The sequence below is a fragment of the Tachypleus tridentatus genome, chromosome 8, assembly GCF_004210375.1.
Source record: "Tachypleus tridentatus isolate NWPU-2018 chromosome 8, ASM421037v1, whole genome shotgun sequence".
Lineage (NCBI taxonomy): Eukaryota > Metazoa > Arthropoda > Merostomata > Xiphosura > Limulidae > Tachypleus > Tachypleus tridentatus.
This window is the reverse complement of record NC_134832.1, coordinates 48,958,677-48,981,521: the sequence shown is the minus strand read 5'-3', so window position 1 is coordinate 48,981,521 and position 22,845 is coordinate 48,958,677. Positions and strand designations below refer to the sequence as shown.

At 33.9% G+C, this 22,845-nt stretch overlaps 1 protein-coding gene across 3 annotated transcripts; it reads left to right on the top strand.

Annotated features, from left to right (window-relative positions):
- The first annotated feature begins 590 nt into the window (after positions 1–590).
- Positions 591–21,544, top strand: LOC143222357 (uncharacterized). 3 transcript variants are annotated; one of them, XM_076448797.1, is made up of 5 exons: positions 591–729; positions 6,091–6,388; positions 17,205–17,322; positions 17,787–18,017; positions 20,417–21,544. In XM_076448797.1, the coding sequence occupies exons 2-5, from the start codon at positions 6,150–6,152 to the stop codon at positions 20,543–20,545; spliced, it is 717 nt and encodes a 238-aa protein (XP_076304912.1). In that variant the 5' UTR covers positions 591–729; positions 6,091–6,149; the 3' UTR covers positions 20,546–21,544. The 3 variants fall into 3 exon arrangements, with proteins under 3 accessions (XP_076304912.1, XP_076304914.1, XP_076304913.1); XM_076448799.1 differs by having other exon boundaries at positions 592–729; positions 6,122–6,388; XM_076448798.1 differs by having other exon boundaries at positions 594–729; positions 6,095–6,388.
- The last annotated feature ends 1,301 nt before the right edge of the window (positions 21,545–22,845 follow it).

The following is a 22,845-nucleotide window of genomic DNA, read 5'->3' as shown; positions in this document are numbered from 1 at the left end:
TTACCAACGAATAGTGGGATTGACCGTCACATTATACACCCCCACGGCTGGGAGGGCGAGCATGTTTAGTGCGACGCGGGCGCGAACCCGCGACCCTCGGATTACGAGTCGCACGCCTTACGCGCTTGGCCATGCTAGGCCTAGATTTTAGGATGTCCAAGAATAGATTATCTCAAAATCTTCGTTTGTTGGTAGGTGGAAAGCAAATTGTAAATATCTTCTATGAAGAAGCTTTGTTATGATTTTAAAATTTTGAGATAAAGTTTATGTTCAAGTTATTACTTTGAAATATATGATAGCTGTTACATTTATATTGTTTTAATGAAGTTTAAACATTCCTTCACAGTTGACTGGTATTTCAACTTGTATAATTCGTTCTTACCATGAGTTGTGAATAATATATGCGGGAAAAACACAATACATATAAGTCATACTTTATGGAAGTTGGACAATTGTTGCTTGGAATTCTTTTTCGAGGTAAGTTGTTTTTGAATAGTAACATATCAATATTTTCGGAAGTGATTTCTTTAGAAAGTTATTCATCTACATTTTACTCGTATAACATATTCCTAAGACGCCGCGTAGCGGTAAGTGCGAATTATCGGTTTATAAAATTTTCGTTCTACGTCAATGCAACGTCAAAACTTTTGTAATGTGTATATTTATATTATGAAGCATAGAAACAATTAATACGTTGAATCAGGTTGATTTTATCTTAAGATGAAAGAGGTAAGCTAAGTTATGTCTACTACCACTAACGTAGTACTAATATATTACCTAAAAATAATATTACTAATCAAATATTGCTTTATTTGCTATTAGTAGTATTACTAACATTTTTAGTTTTACTGCTGTAACTTTTACTGTTACAACTTACATTTTGCACAATTACTCTTCACTGTGTTACTGTTTTAAAGCATAGACTTCGCTACATCTCTCGTGGGTTTTAAAAAATATTTTTAAAACGTTCTTGATTTGTCTTTCCTTCATCAACGTTTAAAGGATTATCTCGTTTTGTAACCATAAATCTTGTATTTTTGAAAATTGAGAAGTAAGTTCAACTTGTATATTAATATTATGTATCATAACAATATTAACGTATAGCAAAACACCATTTAATTTTAAACCTAATTATGCAAATGTTCTGTTATTTCACTAGAGAATGACTTGAATCAGCTTGTAAGTTTGACAAATATTTGGCAAATGAGCTTTTCTAATTATTAGTTGGAGGGCCATAATCTGTTGGATGAATGAAAAACAAAAACAACTCGTTTTTAACAAGGGAATAGAAAATTGTGTTTCTGTTTTTTACCTTAATAAATATTAATTGTACTATAAACCTACATAAAAGTACTAAAATAAATACTGAAAAGAGAGATGTACTGTTTACAAGAATTCTATCACTATACAATTAGATTGAGGAGTCTTGTTTTACATAGTTGGATAATAAGGATCATGGCATATTACAAGTCATCAAGCAGTGTTTTATTGCTGGCTCCCCTGAAGAATCCAGGCCTATTGATGACATTAATTTTCAGCTTTTATGTACAATAAACTCATTTTGTTTCATTTAATAAAAATTCTAAAAACACTATTACACTTAATTTATTTTTATGACCATTTATTAAAAATGTAGACCAATTTTAATTAGTTGTCCACCTCTCCTCTTTTTTTTTTTAATTTTCTGTCCCACCTGAGTTGAAAACCAGGCTATGTTCCCAAAATATAAAGAGTGGCTTTAAATTTTTACTTTGTTTTCCTCACAGGTGGATTTGCAAGGCCAGTCATAAAGAATCAAATTGTCCATTGTTCAGTATGTTACATTACATGCCATATAAGGTGTCTTAATTAATTGGTAATATAACTTAATTACTGTGCTTACATTGTGGGACATTTCTTAACTATGCTTCAGAAATAGAAGACAAGAGGTAGTAAACTTTGTGAAGTTTGGTTGAGCTATGTTTACAAACCTATGTGTATTTCTGTAAATAATAAACATAACAGTCTAAGAAAGTATTTTCCAAATTGTGGGGCACAATCTCCTAGGGAGGGCTGGCATATTGGCAGGAGATCCCAAAAACCAACTATGGAAGAAACAGAAGAGTTGGAGATGACAGTAACCTAACAAAACTTATCAAATGTTTTTTTTTTCTTGTTGTAGCATTTAAAAACCCCATGCAAGCTTTTTTTTTTTTGAAAGAAAATATTATTAGAAACATGTAAAGAAGATGTTGACTTTGCTCTTATCACTTGCAAAGTTATTTTAATGTGAAGGGTGGATGTAATAGAAACTTTGTTGACTTGTGGGGTTTTCACCATTTAAAATTTAAAAAAAAACTGGTCCAGGGTAAACAACAGAAAATCCAATATTTTTATTCATCATAATTCAGACAAGTTTTATTGGTTTAAGATGTTTAACAACAAGACTTGAATAGGCTTTCTAATCAAGTGAATGAAGTTACATTCAACTAAACCTGAAGAGTGAAAACTATTTTAAATGTGATAACACAAGCTTGCAATGGTTTTATTACCATGAAATGTTGACATGTTCTACAGTAATTCCTGTATGTGGAATCCGAGAGAGGCAGCCATAATAATGGTATTCAATTTCAATTATTATATAATGTATTATTAAATCTTAAATTCTTTACCCATTTTCATAATTCTACATCATTTGGTTTGTAATATTCTAAGAACTTAATTAAACTATTTATTGAAATAACTATTTTAAATAATTTGATGATGGAACATTTGGATAAAATTATATACTGGCTATTTTATGTCAGGTTGAAAAACTGTTATATCTGTGAGTTTACAATTGCATAACTGAAACTATTTTATTCGAGCAGCTTTTACTGGTTATGAAGAAATTTCAGGTTTTCATTTATTTTAAATAAAATTTGTCAGTGCAGAGATAAAATGTGCCACAGTACTTTTAATTTTTACTGTCTGATTCTGTTAGTCAGGTTACAACTTATAAATAGTTTTGCTGAAAAATACAAAATGATTATTTCAAAGTTTGTGCTAGAATTCTTTATGAGTGTATATATGTTGGTCAGTTAGTTTTATCTGCCATGTTTAAGGAAAATAACGTAAACTACAAGAACTTGAGGACATTTAAGATGTTCACCATGTTTTATTTGAAAGTATAAAAGAATTAGACTCTGTTTAATTATTCCAAGTTAAGACTGAATTCTTTTCTCATTGTTTATGTGTGTGAATAATGGTAAGAAAATGGAAGTATGAAGTTAAATATTCAGTAATTTGTTTCAACTTTTGAACATCATGGAGTAATTACAAATTTAAGAAAAATCTTCAGTTGGATTTTCTAGATTTTAGAATGGTTTACCTGATAATGTGCTGTTAGCTTCAGTTTTAAATCTGCTGGAATGATATATAGATGCAAGACTACATCATTTGGTTGTTGTTGTAAGGGGTTGCTTTTGTGGGCTATATAGTCTTTCATGTTTTTACATTTTTATTCTTTAATTTTGGTATAAACAATTTTATTATATTGGATTATTTATCATGGAGATGGTCTTTTTTAAACACATGAATGTAAAGGGTAGAAAAGTAAACCTGAATGACGTAAGTGATAAAAACTTAAAATCTTTGAAAGCCCAGAACCAAAATATTTCTTTGTTAAAATTTTTTTCTGTTAACTTTATGAATGTGAAAGGTTATATTTTATTTGGTTTGATGTTTTGGTTGTTTTTTCTTTTAAATGAAGAGAATAATCTTGATTGATTAGTGAGGGAGAAGTCCAGTCAACAGGCTGTTAATCTTGATTGATTAGTAAGGGAGAAGTCCAGTCAACAGGCTGTTAATCTTGATTGATTAGTAAGGGAGAAGTCCAGTCAACAGGCTGTTAATCTTGATTGATTAGTAAGGGAGAAGTCCAGTCAACAGGCTGTTAATCTTGATTGATTAGTAAGGGAGAAGTCCAGTCAACAGGCTGTTAATCTCAATTGGTTAGTAAGGGAGAAGTCCAGTCAACAGGCTGTTAATCTCGATTGGTTAGTAAGGGAGAAGTCCAGTCAACAGGCTGTTAATCTCGATTGGTTAGTAAGGGAGAAGTCCAGTCAACAGGCTGTTAATCTCGATTGGTTAGTAAGGGAGAAGTCAAGTCAACAGGCTGTTAATCTCGATTGGTTAGTAAGGGAGAAGTCCAGTCAACAGGCTGTTAATCTCAATTGATTAGTAAGGGAGAAGTCCAGTCAACAGGCTGTTAATCTCGATTGGTTAGTAAGGGAGAAGTCCAGTCAACAGGCTGTTAATCTCGATTGGTTAGTAAGGGAGAAGTCCAGTCAACAGGCTGTTAATCTCGATTGGTTAGTGAGGGAGAAGTCCAGTCAACAGGCTGTTGATCTCGATTGGTTAGTGAGGGAGAAGTCCAGTCAACAGGCTGTTGATCTCGATTGGTTAGTGAGGGAGAAGTCCAGTCAACAGGCTGTTGATCTCGATTGGTTAGTGAGGGAGAAGTCCAGTCAACAGGCTGTTGATCTCGATTGGTTAGTGAGGGAGAAGTCCAGTCAACAGGCTGTTGATCTCGATAGTGAGAGAAGTTAGTGATTGGTTAGTGAGGAGAAGTCCAGTCAACAGGCTGTTGATCTCGATTGGTTAGTGAGGAGAAGTCCAGTCAACAGGCTGTTGATCTCGATTGGTTAGTGAGGAGAAGTCCAGTCAACAGGCTGTTGATCTCGATTGGTTAGTGAGGGAGAAGTCCAGTCAACAGGCTGTTGATCTCGATTGGTTAGTGAGTCCAGTCAACAGGCTGTTGATCTCGATTGGTTAGTGAGGAGAAGTCCAGTCAACAGGCTGTTGATCTCGATTGGTTAGTGAGGAGAAGTCCAGTCAACAGGCTGTTGATCTCGATTGGTTAGTGAGGAGAAGTCCAGTCAACAGGCTGTTGATCTCGATTGGTTAGTGAGGAGAAGTCCAGTCAACAGGCTGTTGATCTCGATTGGTTAGTGAGGAGAAGTCCAGTCAACAGGCTGTTGATCTCGATTGGTTAGTGAGGGAGAAGTCCAGTCAACAGGCTGTTGATCTCGATTGGTTAGTGAGGAGAAGTCCAGTCAACAGGCTGTTGATCTCGATTGGTTAGTGAGGAGAAGTCCAGTCAACAGGCTGTTGATCTCGATTGGTTAGTGAGGGAGAAGTCCAGTCAACAGGCTGTTGATCTCGATTGGTTAGTGAGGGAGAAGTCCAGTCAACAGGCTGTTGATCTCGATTGGTTAGTGAGGGAGAAGTCCAGTCAACAGGCTGTTGATCTCGATTGGTTAGTGAGGAGAAGTCCAGTCAACAGGCTGTTGATCTCGATTGGTTAGTGAGGAGAAGTCCAGTCAACAGGCTGTTGATCTCGATTGGTTAGTGAGGGAGAAGTCCAGTCAACAGGCTGTTGATCTCGATTGGTTAGTGAGGGAGAAGTCCAGTCAACAGGCTGTTGATCTCGATTGGTTAGTGAGGGAGAAGTCCAGTCAACAGGCTGTTGATCTCGATTGGTTAGTGAGGAGAAGTCCAGTCAACAGGCTGTTGATCTCGATTGTTAGTGAGGAGAAGTCCAGTCAACAGGCTGTTGATCTCGGTGGTTAGTGAGGGAGAAGTCCAGTCAACAGGCTGTTGATCTCATTGGTTAGTGAGGAGAAGTCCAGTCAACAGGCTGTTGATCTCGATTGGTTAGTGAGGGAGAAGTCCAGTCAACAGGCTGTTGATCTCGATTGGTTAGTGAGGGAGAAGTCCAGTCAACAGGCTGTTGATCTCGATTGGTTAGTGAGTCCAGTCAACAGGCTGTTATTTTGGTCAAGTCCCTCATTATTTCTGTTTTTTTTTTAAATCAGAAGCCACTCGGTTGTTATCCTCCACTCAGGCCCTTTTGTTTTTACCGTTAAATGTGTTATTTACCTCCAGCTGAACTACTTCTTTCGGTTGTTATTCAACACATTTGTTTGTTTCTTGGTTGTAAAACTTTGTCATAATTACATATAAATTGGTACTAAAAGATGTTGACATTTTGACCTTTACATATTTTACACAAGTCTGTATAGATCATAACTCTACTTTTTTTTTTTTCCTCACGTAAAATATTGAAAGACAGTGATGAAGATACTTTCAATATTGTCAGGTTTGAACTTAGGTATGCATCAGTAAGCATGGCTCAGTGTAAGCAACAACCATACAGTTTTGGACAAGGCAACAGTAAGCAGGAAGTAGTGAGAAAAGGCTTTGTACTGTTGAGATATTTTGTTTGTGAAGAAGCCAAACTTAAACAAATTGAACATGTTGTGACTACCAAGAGATATGCCGTTGATGTGGAGGTGGTGGATGAACATCAGTATGCTGTGAGACAGGATAACTCATTTGAAGGTTCATCTAGGAACAAAGATATTAGGTTTGTTTCATTAATATTGTGTGTAATAATGTTAAGTACAGGTACCAGTTAGACCATGAGCCATCTACTTTGTGCTTTCGTAAAATTTATCACTTGTTACTATGTGCATTACGTTGACAGATTGTGTATTATAATAATGGTGTTTCAAAAGCTTTCATGTTTTATGGATTTTTAAATATTGGTTGTTCTTAATATCCTTAAAACACTGCAGTATTACATTAAAGTACTCTCTGCACTTAACACAACTTTCAGTTGTAGTCAACATAAACACATTTTTATTTGTTTCATGCTATTATTTATTTCATGTATGTAATTTCATTTGTCTGCACCATGAAAGGTTGAGCCTTCTATTTAGTTAGGCCTTACCCAGAGTGCTGTTTACAATTTCAGTCTTGTCATAAAAGAAAGGATATTGATTTATTTGAAATGGTTCAGAGGAGGGGAATTCTGTGGTGTGTGGACGTACCATTCATTTGAAATGGTTCAGAGGAGGGGAAATTCTGGTGTGTGGATATACCATTCATTTGAAATGGTTCAGAGGAGGGGAAATTCTGGTGTGTGGATATACCATTCATTTGAAATGGTTCAGAGGAGGGGAAATTATGTGGTGTGTGGACGTACCATTCATTTGAAATGGTTCAGAGGAGGGGAAATTCTGGTGTGTGGACGTACCATTCATTTGAAATGGTTCAGAGGAGGGGAAATTCTGTGGTGTGTGGACGTACCATTCATTTGAAATGGTTCAGAGGAGGGGAAATTCTGGTGTGTGGACGTACCATTCATTTGAAATGGTTCAGAGGAGGGGAAATTCTGGTGTGTGGACGTACCATTCATTTTAAATGGTTCAGAGGAGGGGAAATTCTGGTGTGTGGACGTACCATTCATTTTAAATGGTTCAGAGGAGGGAAAATTCTGGTGTGTGGACGTACCATTCATTTGAAATGGTTCAGAGGAGGGGAAATTCTGTGGTGTGTGGACATACCATTCGTTTGAAATGGTTCAGAGGAGGGGAAATTCTGTGGTGTGTGGACGTACCATTCATTTGAAATGGTTCAGAGGAGGGGAAATTCTGTGGTGTGTGGACGTACCATTCATTTGAAATGGTTCAGAGGAGGGGAAATTCTGGTGTGTGGACGTACCATTCATTTGAAATGGTTCAGAGGAGGGGAAATTCTGGTGTGTGGACGTACCATTCATTTGAAATGGTTCAGAGGAGGGGAAATTCTGGTGTGTGGACGTACCATTCATTTGAAATGGTTCAGAGGAGGGGAAATTCTGGTGTGTGGACGTACCATTCATTTGAAATGGTTCAGAGGAGGGGAAATTCTGGTGTGTGGATCGTACCATTCATTTGAAATGGTTCAGAGGAGGGGAAATTCTGGTGTGTGGACGTACCATTCATTTGAAATGGTTCAGAGGAGGGGAAATTCTGGTGTGTGGACGTACCATTCATTTGAAAGGGTTTAGAGGAGGGGAAATTCTGGTGTGTGGACGTACCATTCATTTGAAATGGTTCAGAGGAGGGGAAATTCTGTGGTGTGTGGACGTACCATTCATTTGAAATGGTTCAGAGGAGGGGAAATTCTGTGGTGTGTGGACGTACCATTCATTTGAAATGGTTCAGAGGAGGGGAAATTCTGGTGTGTGGACGTACCATTCATTTGAAATGGTTCAGAGGAGGGGAAATTCTGGTGTGTGGATGTACCATTCATTTGAAATGGTTCAGAGGAGGGGAAATTCTGTGGTTTGTGGATGTACCATTCATTTGAAATGGTTCAGAGGAGGGGAAATTCTGTGGTTTGTGGACGTACCATTCGTTTTCTCCATTCAAGGTCTATGTTTGGAATGACATGGTCAAATAAGACATAATGTTCTTTATCATTCCTTAGAGATAACATCTGGTATGCTCATAAGAATATAGTTACAAAATATACCCTTGTGAATGAAAATCAACAGCAGTATGCTCCAGTGGTAGATCAGATAATATCCCAAGGTTAGAACCTTCTTTATGCTAAAAGGGAAGTGACCAGTGATGTAGTTAGCACTAATCAATCAGCCTGGAACATGATTTTGAGTGAGATGATTAGTTTGGAAATGGATCACAACTCCAGTAAAGGTGGTTGTCCATCACCTAGAAGATGGAATTCACATAATGTTGATTTATGTTGTCTAAAATAGACTGTAATATTTGGGGAGAGACCAGTTCATTGGATATAGGGCAGTTGGATGAGAGAAAACAGTAGGTCCTTAATAATAAAATCTAGTCAAGGTCAGTGCTTGGACATTTTTTTTTTTTTATATATATATATATATATATACCAATGAAAATGATTTTGGCTTATTTGTAAATAAGGCACTCAAAGTACAGAAGCAGTTCTCTTATTGTTAATAATTTCAATGAAATATTAAGGTGTAATTATGGACATTGATTATAAATGAAAAGAGGCAATTGCCTCTATACAAGTCACTGGTTAGACCTTGTTTGAAACACTGTGTTGCAGATTTTGACATCTTTATCTAAGAAATAATACTATCTTGAAAAAGATTCAGAAGAAGGGAATTAGAATGGTTCCAGGTATATAGAGGACCTGTTACTGTATCCAACAATCCGTCATTGCTTATGTCAATAATAATTTCAAATAAATGGAGTTTAAGATACTCCTAACTGCTACTAACTTATATAGATCTCTGTAGTTCCCCTTAACTTGGGTTTATCCCACTCCAGAGAACAGACACAAAAACTCAGTCAAGCTAGTAGAAGCTTCTAGGAATAATCAGTCATATGTATATTTATACAGTATACATATAATGCATATTAAGTACCTAATAACCCTATGAGGTTTCTTGTTGTAGGTGATCTGATTCAGGTGTTTAAGGTCAAACTGGGAACTTAAAGCATTGATCCATCATATCTTTTCACATTTAATAGTTTAATGTTAAGACTAGGAGCCACAAATGTGAATTTTGGTAAGGGAGGAGTCATCGTCAGCTGAGAAATCTTTTACTTTTCTGTTACAGGGTAGTTTGTATTTTTAATAGATTGTTTTCAAATGTGATATTGCTAGTTTAAGAAAATATTTCATAAATATTTGGATGATAAGGGCTGACTTTGAGTGTTTTAATTTTATTTTAGTGTTTAGTAGAGGGAATGGCTTAAATGGACCAAGAGGTCCCTTGTTGTCCTTAAATTATATACATATATTTACATAAAACAAAGAACAATAGGGTTTCATAACCATGATATACAGCTTGTATTGTGTGTGAGAAGAAAATTGATAAAAGAAAATGTGCTTTTTAAATGGATATTGTGAATAGTTTTCTTTTAAAGCATTATTTGAAATTTTCCTACACGCCATTAACTTTGAACTTGCTAGAGGTGAATTATTGAAATTATATAAATTTTTCAACTGACTAATGAAATCTATAGGCAGAAAAAAAAACAAAAATAGTCACTTTGAAACTAAATTATTAACATCAGTTTGACAACAAAGTTATAAAACAATAACTGTTACTGTTTTTTTTATTTTAAGATGGAATAAAAATATAATTTTGCTTTTGAATTCTGTTGTAATAATGTAGTCTGGTGTTGAAATTTTAAAGATTGGGTTGAGAAAACTTAAAGGGAACTTCAGGTTATAGATAAAAAATGTGTTTTGATAAAGTCGAGTTGTAATAAACTGTAAAAACTCATTGTTCGTTACCAGGTTAACAATATAAATATGCAAGTTCATGGTAAACATACAGTATTTCGTATTTATCAACTTGGAAAATAAAGTTTGAATAAAGTCTCATTTTATGTTCAAGAAAAGTTGTTTTTTGAAATTCTGTTCATGAGTGGTATCTCTTGAATAATGTTTTTTTATGGAAATGTATTTATTACTTTATGCATGGTAACAGTTTCTATATTGGTAATAAAGAACAGTATAATCAGAAAAGGAAGTGTTTTACAATTAAATAGCTTTTTGTATATGTTGTTTATATATATATATATATAATAATTACACGTTTTTTGTAACACGTTTTCTTGCTCGTGACATGGTAGCCATGTACATCGTGATCCAGGTATTTGTGGACGTCCATGTTTATAATAGAATGAAAATTAATAGCATTAGGAATATTTTAGCTCAACAGAACTTATGGATTCATCTGGAAATAACGGTAATTAGGTTTCGATGTGAGCATAAGACGCCATCGGAAATTATTTTTTTACAGAACAAAATTAGGCTTAGTCCATTAAGTTTCTCTGGTGTGGACTGCATTAATTACAGGTTTGGAAAAAGATAGAAAATGTGTGTGTGTGTGTTATTGTTTTAACACAAAATTGGGAAATGTATGAACAAATATCGCCGCAAATGTTTACATATTTAGTTTTCCAAACTTAAATTTTTTCGTTTACCAACCCCATTTAATTAAGAAAATTACATCATAAAAAGTAACACTTTAATAAAAGTTATGCCTAACATCGTTTGTTCGCATTGCGTGAAAAACATCTCCCGATGTCTGTTGTTGACAAATCGTTTATTTCATCTTATCAGCGTGTGTATTTTTATCTACTAGCAAGCGTAGTAATAATAGGTTTTACCTCACTAATTAGTCTATATTAGCTAATGTCAAAAATAGAGGTGTGAATACGTTTTCGTTATTTGATCATATTACCAGATAGCGAGTGAGCGGGTAGATATTTGCAAACATTTTGACTTGTTACGAAAAACATTAAAAACTTCAAGGGTGATTTAAAAAAAATAAATTAAATAGGTTACATGTCTCAGTGTTTATAGCGTCACTATCGGTCTGCTTATATGCCCTCACACATATTCAAAAATATGTGTGCGTATTATTCTTTATGTTTAATATTTCTCGCATAAAGTTGCTTAAGACCCGTTTTGTCTAATTGTGGGCCGCGGGATCGAAACTTGTCGCTGAATATGCTCGACCTTTTAGCTGCGGGGGCATTATAATGTGACAGTTAACCGATCTGTTCGTTGGTAAAAAGGTAGCCCAAAAGTTGGCGGTGAATGGTGTGAACTAGCTGCCTTCTCTCTAAAATATTACTTCTAAATTAGGGATAGCTAGCGCCGATAGCTCTTGAGTTACTTTCAGCGAAAATTCAACAAAGCAATCCGATTATGAATTACTGCTTTTCTGGGAAACGTAATGGTTAATTACGTACAGTGAGTCGAAGAAGTCTGTTTTATCAGTGTAGAAGTCATGTTGTTGTCAGAGAGAGAGAAAAAAATCGATGGTAGGAAGTTTTCGCTATAGATAAAACGGTTTGTTTTGGTGAATTGTAATTTTTTTTCTTTCTGCTAATCCGAAAAGACTCCATTTTAAGGACTTGTCATATCACTGACCCCTGTTGGCACGACGACATGTCCGCAGACTTATAAAGTTAGAAATCGTTTCAATACTCGTCGTGGACAGAACACAAGACAACCCATTGTGTAGCTTTGTGCTTAACTTCAACCAACTCAGGCCCAGCATGGCCAGGTGGGTTAAGGCGTTGGACTCGTAACACGAGGGTCGCGGGTTAGAATCCCCATCGAACCAAACATGCTCGCCCTTTCAGCCATGGAGACGTTATAATGTTACGGTCAGTACCACTATTCATTGGTAAAAGAGTCGACCAAGAGTTGGCGGTGATGACTAAGCTGCCTTCCCTCTATTCTTACACTGCTAGATTAGGAACAGCTAGCGCAGATAGTCCTCGTGTAGCTTTGCGCGAAATTCCAAAACAAACAAACAAATCAATCAACTCGCCAAATAAACCATATTACGGCTGTATGTCTTACTAAGACAACGTTTATGTATTTGTTGTATAAAAATTACTTGTAGCATGAAAGTTAATTACAAAGTCGTTATAAGCATTTACAATATTATATGTTGAAAAACAGTAAAACCTGTCTAAGGCGGAATCGCACGGGACCGAGTAAAATTTCCGGCTTAGACAGTGAACATGCATTTCATTAATTACATATAATTTTTTAGTGGAACATCATACTTTCTTGATTCAAGGGAAGTAAGACGTTTGTGAATAAAGTTATTATACTGTTTATGTTATATTTATTAGAATAAGAACAAAAATAGACATTCAAAATATACACAAGCACACAAAATATTAATCAAATTTATTTTAAGAAAGTGTCCAATTTCAACTGTTTCGTTATTTTAATGAGCTTTCTCATGCGGTTAAAAGAGAACGCCAACTCTACGGCCTTTTCATGAAGTTCATTTTTGCCTGTAATTTGATAAAGTTAATATAACTTAACACTTACGACGAAGTGGGAATTTCTATTTCTTCACTATCTTTTCTATTTTGTTCATCTTCTGAATCTCTCACACTGTTACCATCTTGTGATTCTATTATAGATTATAATTAATTTCATCAGTTTCTGTTAAAACATTCTCGTCAACGTTCACAGAATCATCTGCATCAATCTTCTCAGAGTTTGAATTTCACTAGAATTGTCATAACAAACAACTTCTTCACAATCTCCTCCATTATCAAGAATAAAGCCACAGTTTCGAAAGCGCTTTATTTCGCACTTGATTGAATGACTTAAAAATGCAATTACATCTAACATGTCAATTTTCATGGTCATTTCAGATGATCTGTTACAGTCGTCCATGTTTACAACAACATGATGAAACATCAATTTTATACACTGTATAATTCCATTATCTAATGGCTGTAGAACTGATGTTGTACGTGGAGGTAGAAAGACTAAACGAACATTAGAAAGTTGAACTTTTGTGACAAGTTGTATTATCTAGGAAAAGTAGAATATTCCTATTTTCTTGTTCCATTCTTTTGTTCAAAATTCCTCGAATATAACACTTGTCATCCACGTTTTATTATTCGCTTTCCATTCCACAGGAAGTTGATTCTTCCTTAAATTTTTGAAACAGCGCAGATTTTCACGTTTACCTATTACCCATGGTTACTCAAGTTTTTTCCATCAGCAAATGCGACCAAAAGTAGAGTCAATCGTTCTTTCGAATAGCGACCTCTGGAATAATGACGGCAGTAAAAACAGAATATATTTAACCAATACTTACTGTCACAAAATGTCAGATAGTCCTTGGAAAGCTTTGTGGAAACGTTCGAAACAAACTCCCATTTTCATTAGGGGTCGTAGAGGTAGTGGATATATTTATTTTATATATGTATATTCTATATATTTGCGGTAGCGCTGCACTAGAGAGGTTGGGATGGCGTGATTTCACATTTTTAAGATTATATGAAGACCAGGTGTTCAATTTGATTAACAAAGAACTCGATGAATTTCATTGAAGTATTTATTGAGGTAACGCCCATACGGTTATGTATATGAATTTTTACGTTATTGACTGATTTAACTTTCAGAACTAAGTATGGCGCTTAGGATTAAATCAGGCACAAATTGTTTTCTGTATTATTAGGCTTAGAAAATTTAGATATATACAGTTAAAATGAATACAAGTAATACTGGATATTTAATTTATAAACGCTGGGTATATATTGATTCTAGATGGCGCTAAAGGAATGCAAACTATAATATAATATGCAAGTCGTGACCAAGTTTAATTTTTACTCGTGAAGATGGTGATGTATGAATGCTGAAACATGTAGTAGTTTTAGGGTTAGCCCCTGTTTTTAATAAATTAAATTAAATTGTTTAAATTTGTTTAATTATTTAGACTTTCATCTGAAACGAGCTTCACATACCAACAAATATTTCTCTTTTCTGAGACGGTTATAAAGTTTGTAATTCATTCTGAACGTGAAATATGTGTGTATAAAACATTTAAATAAAATCGTATTGTTTGTAAAACATACTTCCGCTTAAATCACTGTTATTATGTGGTAAGTGAAAGTCGTGTTTTTTAACTTTGTCAGGATGACTACTCCTTTCAGCGTTCACTAGAAACAAAAAAAAAAACGATTTTGAGTTACGTAATAATAGTTTTGTTCTCTCGTTGTTGACGTCAACATGCTCTTTGATGCACGGAAGTCTTTTTCTTGGTTTGATGAGTTGTCATATGAAGAGCCAACCTTATCCCTTGTGATGTTTCTAACGCAGACTGTTTGAAAAACTGCTTTGTCATAAATACGAGTTTAATTTTGTTGGTATGAGCTGATGTATTACACCATTTATATAACTATACCAGTAAACCATTACCACGTTCCAAGTTTGATAATTCGCAGAATTTGAAGTTTCAGTTGTCAAATAAAACACAATCAAATGTCGGTGTAATGTGTTTACATTTCTGACATTACTTGTTCATTTTGAGGATCGAGTGTGGATTAGTGGTGAGCTTACCCTGTCTGTGAATCTGAAGATTTAGGGTTTGCATCACGTTACCTTAAAAGTAGTTAGTTCTCTTCGCATTTTGGTCAGTAGATACGCTATAACACTAGCTCATAAACTGTTGATGGACACTCTGACAAACTGCTTTATCTCTATATTGACTTATCAATTTTAGGTTAAGGACGGCTATGTGTAAATAGCCCGTGAGTAGCTTTTCTTGAAAATCCCAAAGGAAAACGAAACAATAAAATATTTTAAACTGGTAAGTGCTGTTACAGTTTTATGGTTTTCGGGGGTATCTTAGTTTTATTGTGTACTAAATTAAACTAATTGTGTAACGAAAATAAATAAATTGGTGTGAAAATTCCTACTGAAAGAGAAGTGTCTTATGTTACGTAACGCCATAAATTAATTAACCTCCCAGTTGCGCGAATTCGTTTATATATTTCAAGTAATAAAAAATAATAGCTCAGCTTTTCGTGTATTTTCCCGCTTCTGTTCTTGTGCACTCGTTCGAATTTTGTGAGACAGCACTTTATAAATGTTTACTGTGCTTAGATGATTAAAATTGTTGGTGAGTGTATTTGGAGCTGATAGTGACAGATGTTTAGGCCTACTGTCATAAGCTGTTTTTCGCCGTCAAATGTTTTAGTGTTGGGTTAATATCGTACGAAAAGGGCTCGACTTGCAGAATATAGTAGTGTAATCGTAGGAATAATTAGATTGTTTCGGTCATTGGTTTTATAAACAGAGTACATTTCTGTTTACAGTTGATACGTTAAGTTTGCTATTTATGTTCTCTAGTCTTCGCACAGGACGTTCTTCTATCGTTCAGGCGTATAATCCGTTGTCAGGGCGGCTTATGGGATCGCCACCAGTGTAGTCGTGATGTTAGTGTAAGATATTACATCAATCGTGCAGGAGTGTAACGTAAGAGAGAAAATTGAGCATGGTTTACGCCCCTATGAATGCATTACACATGGTTTATTTCTCTTAACACCAGGTCAGCTCATCTACTCTGCTATAAAGTAGCACTGTGTTAATTAGCTCAACTCCTGGTACGTCATGCTTACGTGATTGTTTTTCCAGGCACGGATATATCACATTTCAGTAATTTATAATTCTGTTTCAATTTGTTCATTCACAGTGTCTCTGATCAGAGTGATTTTAGTAATAAACCTTAGCTGGCTGAAAGGGTTAACATGACCTGAAATATATTGTCACTAGTTTTATGGTAAAGTTTAACTTTGTATGTGTTTAGAGGTCAAAGGTCACAATAGCTTAAAAATTTGGAACCACGTACAAGATAGGTTAAGTTTCTAGATATAATTTATTAAAAACGATGTGTGTGTGTGTGTATCACCCCCTGATATGTGCTTTCATAATCACAATACCATTTAGTTTCACAATAGCTGTTGGATATTTAATTGACAAAACAGAATTTGTCAAACTGACTGAGATACAACATATAATTTTCAGATGAAACTAGTCGCTTGGATACAAGTTTCATATGAAACTAGTCGCTCGTATGAGCAAGTTCTGTATAAAACTAATTATTGAAAGATTTAGGCAAATAAAGTACATCCATGTTTGATTCTGTTTTATAAATTTTCACATGTGACATAAAAACTCCATAGTGTAATGAAAATAAAATAATAATTTCAAGAAATCTTTGTAAGGATCCCTGCTACGTAGATCTGTATCTAAGCTTCAGATCCACTCTCAGAGGTGGTGTGTAGTTGATGGTGGGGGTGGGGCTGTCTGATGAACAGAGGAATTACTGTGGTGATTATTCCTAATGTAGTAAAGTGGCTCACGAAAGAAAGGGTCTTCCATTAATCTCATGGCTGCTGAGCTAAGAGTGGATATTAACAGGGAGGTGTGGCACTTTGTCTGGCCAATAGCATTTGTCCTGCTAATACCCTTCACACTATATAAAGAAGTGTATTAGCATAAACAAGCATGTCAAGAAGTGTGTGCTTGTCCATATTTTCTATTCAGAATTCAAGGATTTACGAGTCTGTTTGGCATTGAAGAGAAATAAGACTGTTTGTATGTACTTAAAACTGTGAGGTTTAAGAAATGTGTCATTCTGAACAGATAGAAAGTACGTTGATTGCTTCTGGTAATCATCCTGGGTGAGAACTCTGTGTTAACTTTTTCTTGTCCATTGTACTCTACTGCTTTGTTGTATTAAAATCTGGTACTCCAAGCTTTGGTCTGATTAGTATTATCATTGTACCTAAATGGGGAAATTTTCACTAACGTAATGTACTCAAGTGTGTTCATTTTTCAGGTATAAATATTAATGAAGATTTAACCCCACACACATACACACACTTTGCGAATTACATTGTATTTAAAAAGACTCATAAGATATGCTATTTAATATTTTGTGTTTATAATTAATTTTTATAGCTGTTAAATTCCTTTTAATAACCTCAAAATCGTGTTGTGTTTTTTGTTGTTGTTTTTTTACAACATACATGTATTTGTACTTAATAGAAATAACTGAAAATTTTCTTCAGATCTTATGATGAATGTGACAATGCTCTTGTGTCTACACTTGGAAAGGAGCTGAGGAAAATAGCCAATGAATTTGCCACAAGTGCTGCTAGACAGAAAGTAAAGAAGAAAGCTGAAGAAGTATGTTTGTGAAGTTTTTTGTGCAAAGTCCGTTTCTTGTTTGTCATTTGCGTAAACCACCTGATTTTAATTTCTTTAACATTAAAGACAAGAGTATGAGAAGTGTGTATGTATGATTTGGTTTCTAAGGTGCATTTATGAACCAAAATGTAGTTTTTATACATTCTGTTTCAGAGAAAATTCTGGAATATAGTAATTCATTTCTTTTTTGGGACATTGTCTATTAATTCATAATTATCACAAATTGCACAATTTAATTGTTCTGTTTTAAAAAATATTTTTTAATGGTAAATGAGCTTTATTAACAGACTTATAAAATAATCTGTCGTTAAAGTAAGGCCGTGTGACAGTATTTCTAAGCTATTCTGACATTCATGTCACCCAAGTACTCGTAACGCTCTCCTTCCTTTAAGCAAACCACGTAGCTATAAGCTGGTTTTTATTATGTATTCTTACATGTTTAGGTTAAAATGAGTCAACTGTCACTTCGGAGATTCAACGTGCTACTTCTGGAGATGTTTTCGGATGGAATGAATACCAGGGAATCTATTGTTACTCTCTTCTTCTGTAGTGATGTCGTACTTAAAGGTTCCTACATTGATTATTGTATGATGGTCATGATGTGGTCTTGTAGCTTCATAAATGACTGTGTATCAAACTGTAAATCAGTTTGGATTTACCAAAATGGTGGTTGGGTAAGTAACAAACTAATAGATTTTAATTATTATATTATTTTAATCTTAGTATTAAATAAATTATAAACTTACCAGTTTTCTTTGTAGGTGAAGTTGTTTTGAATATCAAAGGATATTTCAGTACAAGAAACGGACTCATTCTTTCAGACAACTTACATCTTTTGATGCGGGAAGTTTTTGTGTGTGGTTTGATTTTTTTTTACTGTAAAAGTTGTAATTTGTAATAAAGTATTATGAGATTAGTGAGTAAAATCAATAATATAGACTCATTCTGTTAAATTTTAACTTAATCTCTGCATATTATTGTTTATTTTTCTTTAAGTATTTTGAGTCCATAAAAATGTCTGAATAATAATAACAAAATGGAATAGCTATGCTGTCTTCAAGAAAATACGTACAGCTGTCTATCATACATGACGTGTACTCACTAAACAGTGTTTGTGTAACGTATATAACAATGAATTACTTTAGTTTTGTAGGTTATTCATTTTGGAAGTGTCTGGACAAATGTTGTGTAATATCAGTATACGTTCTAATTGAGAATTATGTCTTGGTTAAGCTTTTCTTTTGTAAAGAGTAAGACTGCAAGGTTTAATTTCACATTTAAAGAAATGTGAAACTGTTGTGATACAGTCCTTAAATAAATGGCTTCAGTATGGGCAATCCCGTGTCACCAGTTCTGGTCAACATTTATATGATACATATTGAATCTCAAGCGATCAGTTCATCCTTACACCCACCACTATACTGGTACAGGTAAGTTGATGATACAATTGTTGGATTCACATCTACAGAACACAAACTTAGTTTTTTCAATCACATTAACTCGATACACCCCAACATTAAGTTCACCAGTGAACAGGACAAAAACTAACCAAATAAATATCATTTCTTAACCTCAAGATCACTAGAACTGATACACAATTCAAAACAGAAATCCACAGAAAAATCACCCATACTGGATTATACATTCCCTGGGATTCAGCACATGAAACAAAACAAAAACTCAATATATTAAAAAACCAAATAAACACAGCCACAACACTTTGTTCACCTGATAAAATTAACAAAATAAAACAACACTTTATCAACATCAACAAATTTCCTCAACAAACCGTGGAAAAAATTATACCCACACACCTAGACAAACAACAATAAATCCCAAGATACAACAAACTATAGAACCTCACACTGTTGCATACCATATGTTCCCCACATCAACAAAAAAATAACCAACATGTGGAAAAAACTTATAACAAAACACAACATTCCACTAAACACTAAATTTATTCAAAAACCAGGTACAAAACTAAAGTCCATATTATGTAAAAACTACACTGACAAACACAACACCACCATAATTTATAAACTACAATGTAACAACTGCCACAACTTCTATATTGGAGAAACACGCAGAAAAATTGAAACTATATTCACAAAAACACCTTCACACGTTTTCGAACACTGCAACTCAAATAAACACAACATAACTATAGAAATACCCAAATACTAAGTAGGGAAACAAATGCAAAATCAAAGAAGCCCTACTAATACAACAACTAAAACCAAAATTAAACCACTATAAAGGAACATCTTTATACCTATACTTATTAATATCCTAACATCTAATTGCAACGCCCCCTACAATTCCGTACCCTGGCCACCAAAGCATGTCTGGCAATGATCAGTTATGAACTCTCTCTTTGTTAACCTGAAGATGGCCTAAGAAGGTCAAAACGTTGTTCATTACTTTATTTTAATTAAAGTTTTAATACCCATACTAACCATACAGTCTTTAAAAGTATTCTACAAAACTTTGGTTAGAAGAGGTTAGTATGCAAAATACTTCAGTAACTTGTATATAGAACACGCTTCATGTGTGGGATAAGTGGAAAGATGTGTTGTAAAACATCAGTTGTGTAAATTGGAAGGCAATAAGAAGTGGTACACGTGGAAGTTTGCCTGTTAACAGTTATACACCTATTTTCTGTCTTTCTGTAATGTTTAATGGTTAAACTTTCTTTAACAATCTGACATTTAAACAGAATTTACATCTCTGTAATTTTTTTCTCAAGTTTGGATTACCAAATATAGTAAAATAACTACAGTAACTGGTTAAATAAAATTGTTCTTAAGTTTGGAAAATCTTTTCAAGTGAAAACATGAATAATTTATTTAAGATGCAGTAACGCTTTGAGAGTATAAGAGAGACATCATTACACAGGTTTTGAAATTGATAAACTTCTATGCACAGGAGGTCATGATACAAGTTTTATTTAGCACAACTCTAGTCACAACAGAAAGTGCCGTTTCTTTGTCTGTTTTTTAAGTGTATGAAAATAGTTTTTCGACTTCATTAATATTTTCATTTAATTTTGATTTTTCATAATGATTTGCAGGAAAAGGTTCTGTGTTCTGTGGGAGGTTATGTTAAAAATGTAGCTCACACATTCTGCATCGCAGCTGTCGGGATTACAACACTTGTTGTCGGAGTAGCAGCTGTGGTTCACATCAGGCAAAACATCTGAGTGAAGAAGCAAAGTGACAACTCATGTTCTAGTCGTTGACTCTGTTTGTGTTCGCACAAAATGAAATATTATTTATGCCGTTTATTTTTACCTCCTTATAACAAGGCTCAAAATGAAAAATTAATGTAATAATTGATTTAAAACTTCCAATATTAAGAATGGTTAATTTTGTGCAGTAGTCAGTGTGGAGCGATTTCTTGTATGATTTAACAATAGGGCTGTTTTATAAGATAGTAGTAGTACCAAATATTTTTGTATGCAATAATAGTACCAGTGAATGACGTTCGTGTGAACTCTTTGAAAGAATATAAACTGCTGTTATTAGTATGTAAGTTTTGATTCAGTGACTTCGTGCTATGACGTGTAATATTCTTTATTTTAAGAACAGGATTCCTGGTTCTCATCAAATTTTTTAATGTATAAATCATTTAATATCCTAAACTTGTTTTAATAGCCTGGCATTAGAGTGTCCACCATTTTGATACAACCAGTTGTATACCAAATGATTTTTATATTGTAACATTGAAACCTGTTTAGATAATCTGGTTATCTGATCAGTGTATCATAACTTATAATATTTCACAAACTTTGTGAATAACTTTAAACTTACGATCCAGTGTAACGTTGGTTACAGAAATGTTTGTGTAAATAAAAGGTTCATATTAACAGGTGAACTTAAGTGTACAAGATGTATATTTAACTTGAGCAGAGATTGATTATAATAATTTGTATTAAATTTCAATGTTAAGTTTAATTTATATATATTTATTTCTAGACCAGGTGCAGAGTACTTAAGTAATTAACCTGCTGGATAGCTCAAAATCTTTGTTAATTTTAAGGCATTATTTAATTTATTTCAAAGTGTTTTCTATCTTTATTGTACATTAGAGAAACCATTGTGGGGCATAGTTTAAAAATTATTCTAGTTTATTTTCCAAATTGTTTTGTAATTCATGTAATATAATTTTGTTTCAATAAACTCACTTCTTTGTATTGAAATTATTTTAATAATGTCTCTCCATAAATATTTCTTTTTTGTAAGATCCTTGTTAAAATTATTTTATCCTTAATTTAAAATATTATTATTTTTAATCTTATGGACTTTCTTCTCAATCGGACAATAAGACGAGATTTGTAAGTCAAACAAAATGAAAAATCAGTAATGTCACATCTTGTTACTGGTTAAAACTAATATATCAATAAATATCATCTAGTCATTTACGAAATTCTACTTTTGAAGTGTTAGTTGTGCACTGTTTCAGACTTTTAATAGTACCACCATCATTCTGGTTATTGAGTTCTCTTTAGTTTAGTTACTACCACCGTTCTGGTTACTGAGTTCTCTTTAGTTTAGTTACTACTACCGTTCTGGTTATTGAGTTCTCTTTAGATTAGTTACTATTACCGTTCTGGTTATTGAGTTCTCTTTAGTTTAGTTACTACTACCGTTCTGGTTACTGAGTTCTCTTTAGATTAGTTACTACTACCGTTCTGGTTACTGAGTTCTCTTTAGTTTAGTTACTACTACCGTTCTGGTTACTGAGTTCTCTTTAGATTAGTTATTACTACCGTTCTGGTTATTGAGTTCTCTTTAGTTTAGTTACTACTACCGTTCTGGTTATTGAGTTCTCTTTAGTTTAGTTACTACTACCGTTCTGGTTATTGAGTTCTCTTTAGTTTAGGGACTATTACCGTTCTGGTTATTGAGTTCTCTTTAGTTTAGTTACTACTATCATTCTGGTTATTGAGTTCTCTTTAGTTTAGTTACTACTACTATTCTGGTTATTGAGTTCTCTTTAGTTTAGTTAACACTGTTTAAATTATTCAGTGACATTTCTGTACATTTTATGATTTATATGTTGAAGAAAATGGACTGTTATTAGTTGTGTTATTAAATGTAATTTTACAAGATACCTAATTGTTGAATATTTGTTTAATGACGGGTGGAAATTTTGTTATATGTAACTTTTCAGTAAAATTGTTTTGATAGAATTCTAATTTATAAAAGGTTTTATTTAAAGCATAGAAGTGTACTTTATTCAGTGTTGAATTTTGGGTTCGACCCTAGTAGCACACACGGTTAACTCGTTTTGCATAAAAACAAAAACACAGAATATAACCTTAAGCCTTGTAAATTTAGTGGAAGATATAAAACAATTTGAAAAGTTTTTTGTTTTCTTTCAAAGCAAACATTGTAATATAGGGACTAATGGAAGATGTAGGCCTATAATACAGAGGCACGACTGAACCATACAGCAATTTTGAAAATCTGACTTTTGGTGACAAATATAAGGAAAAAA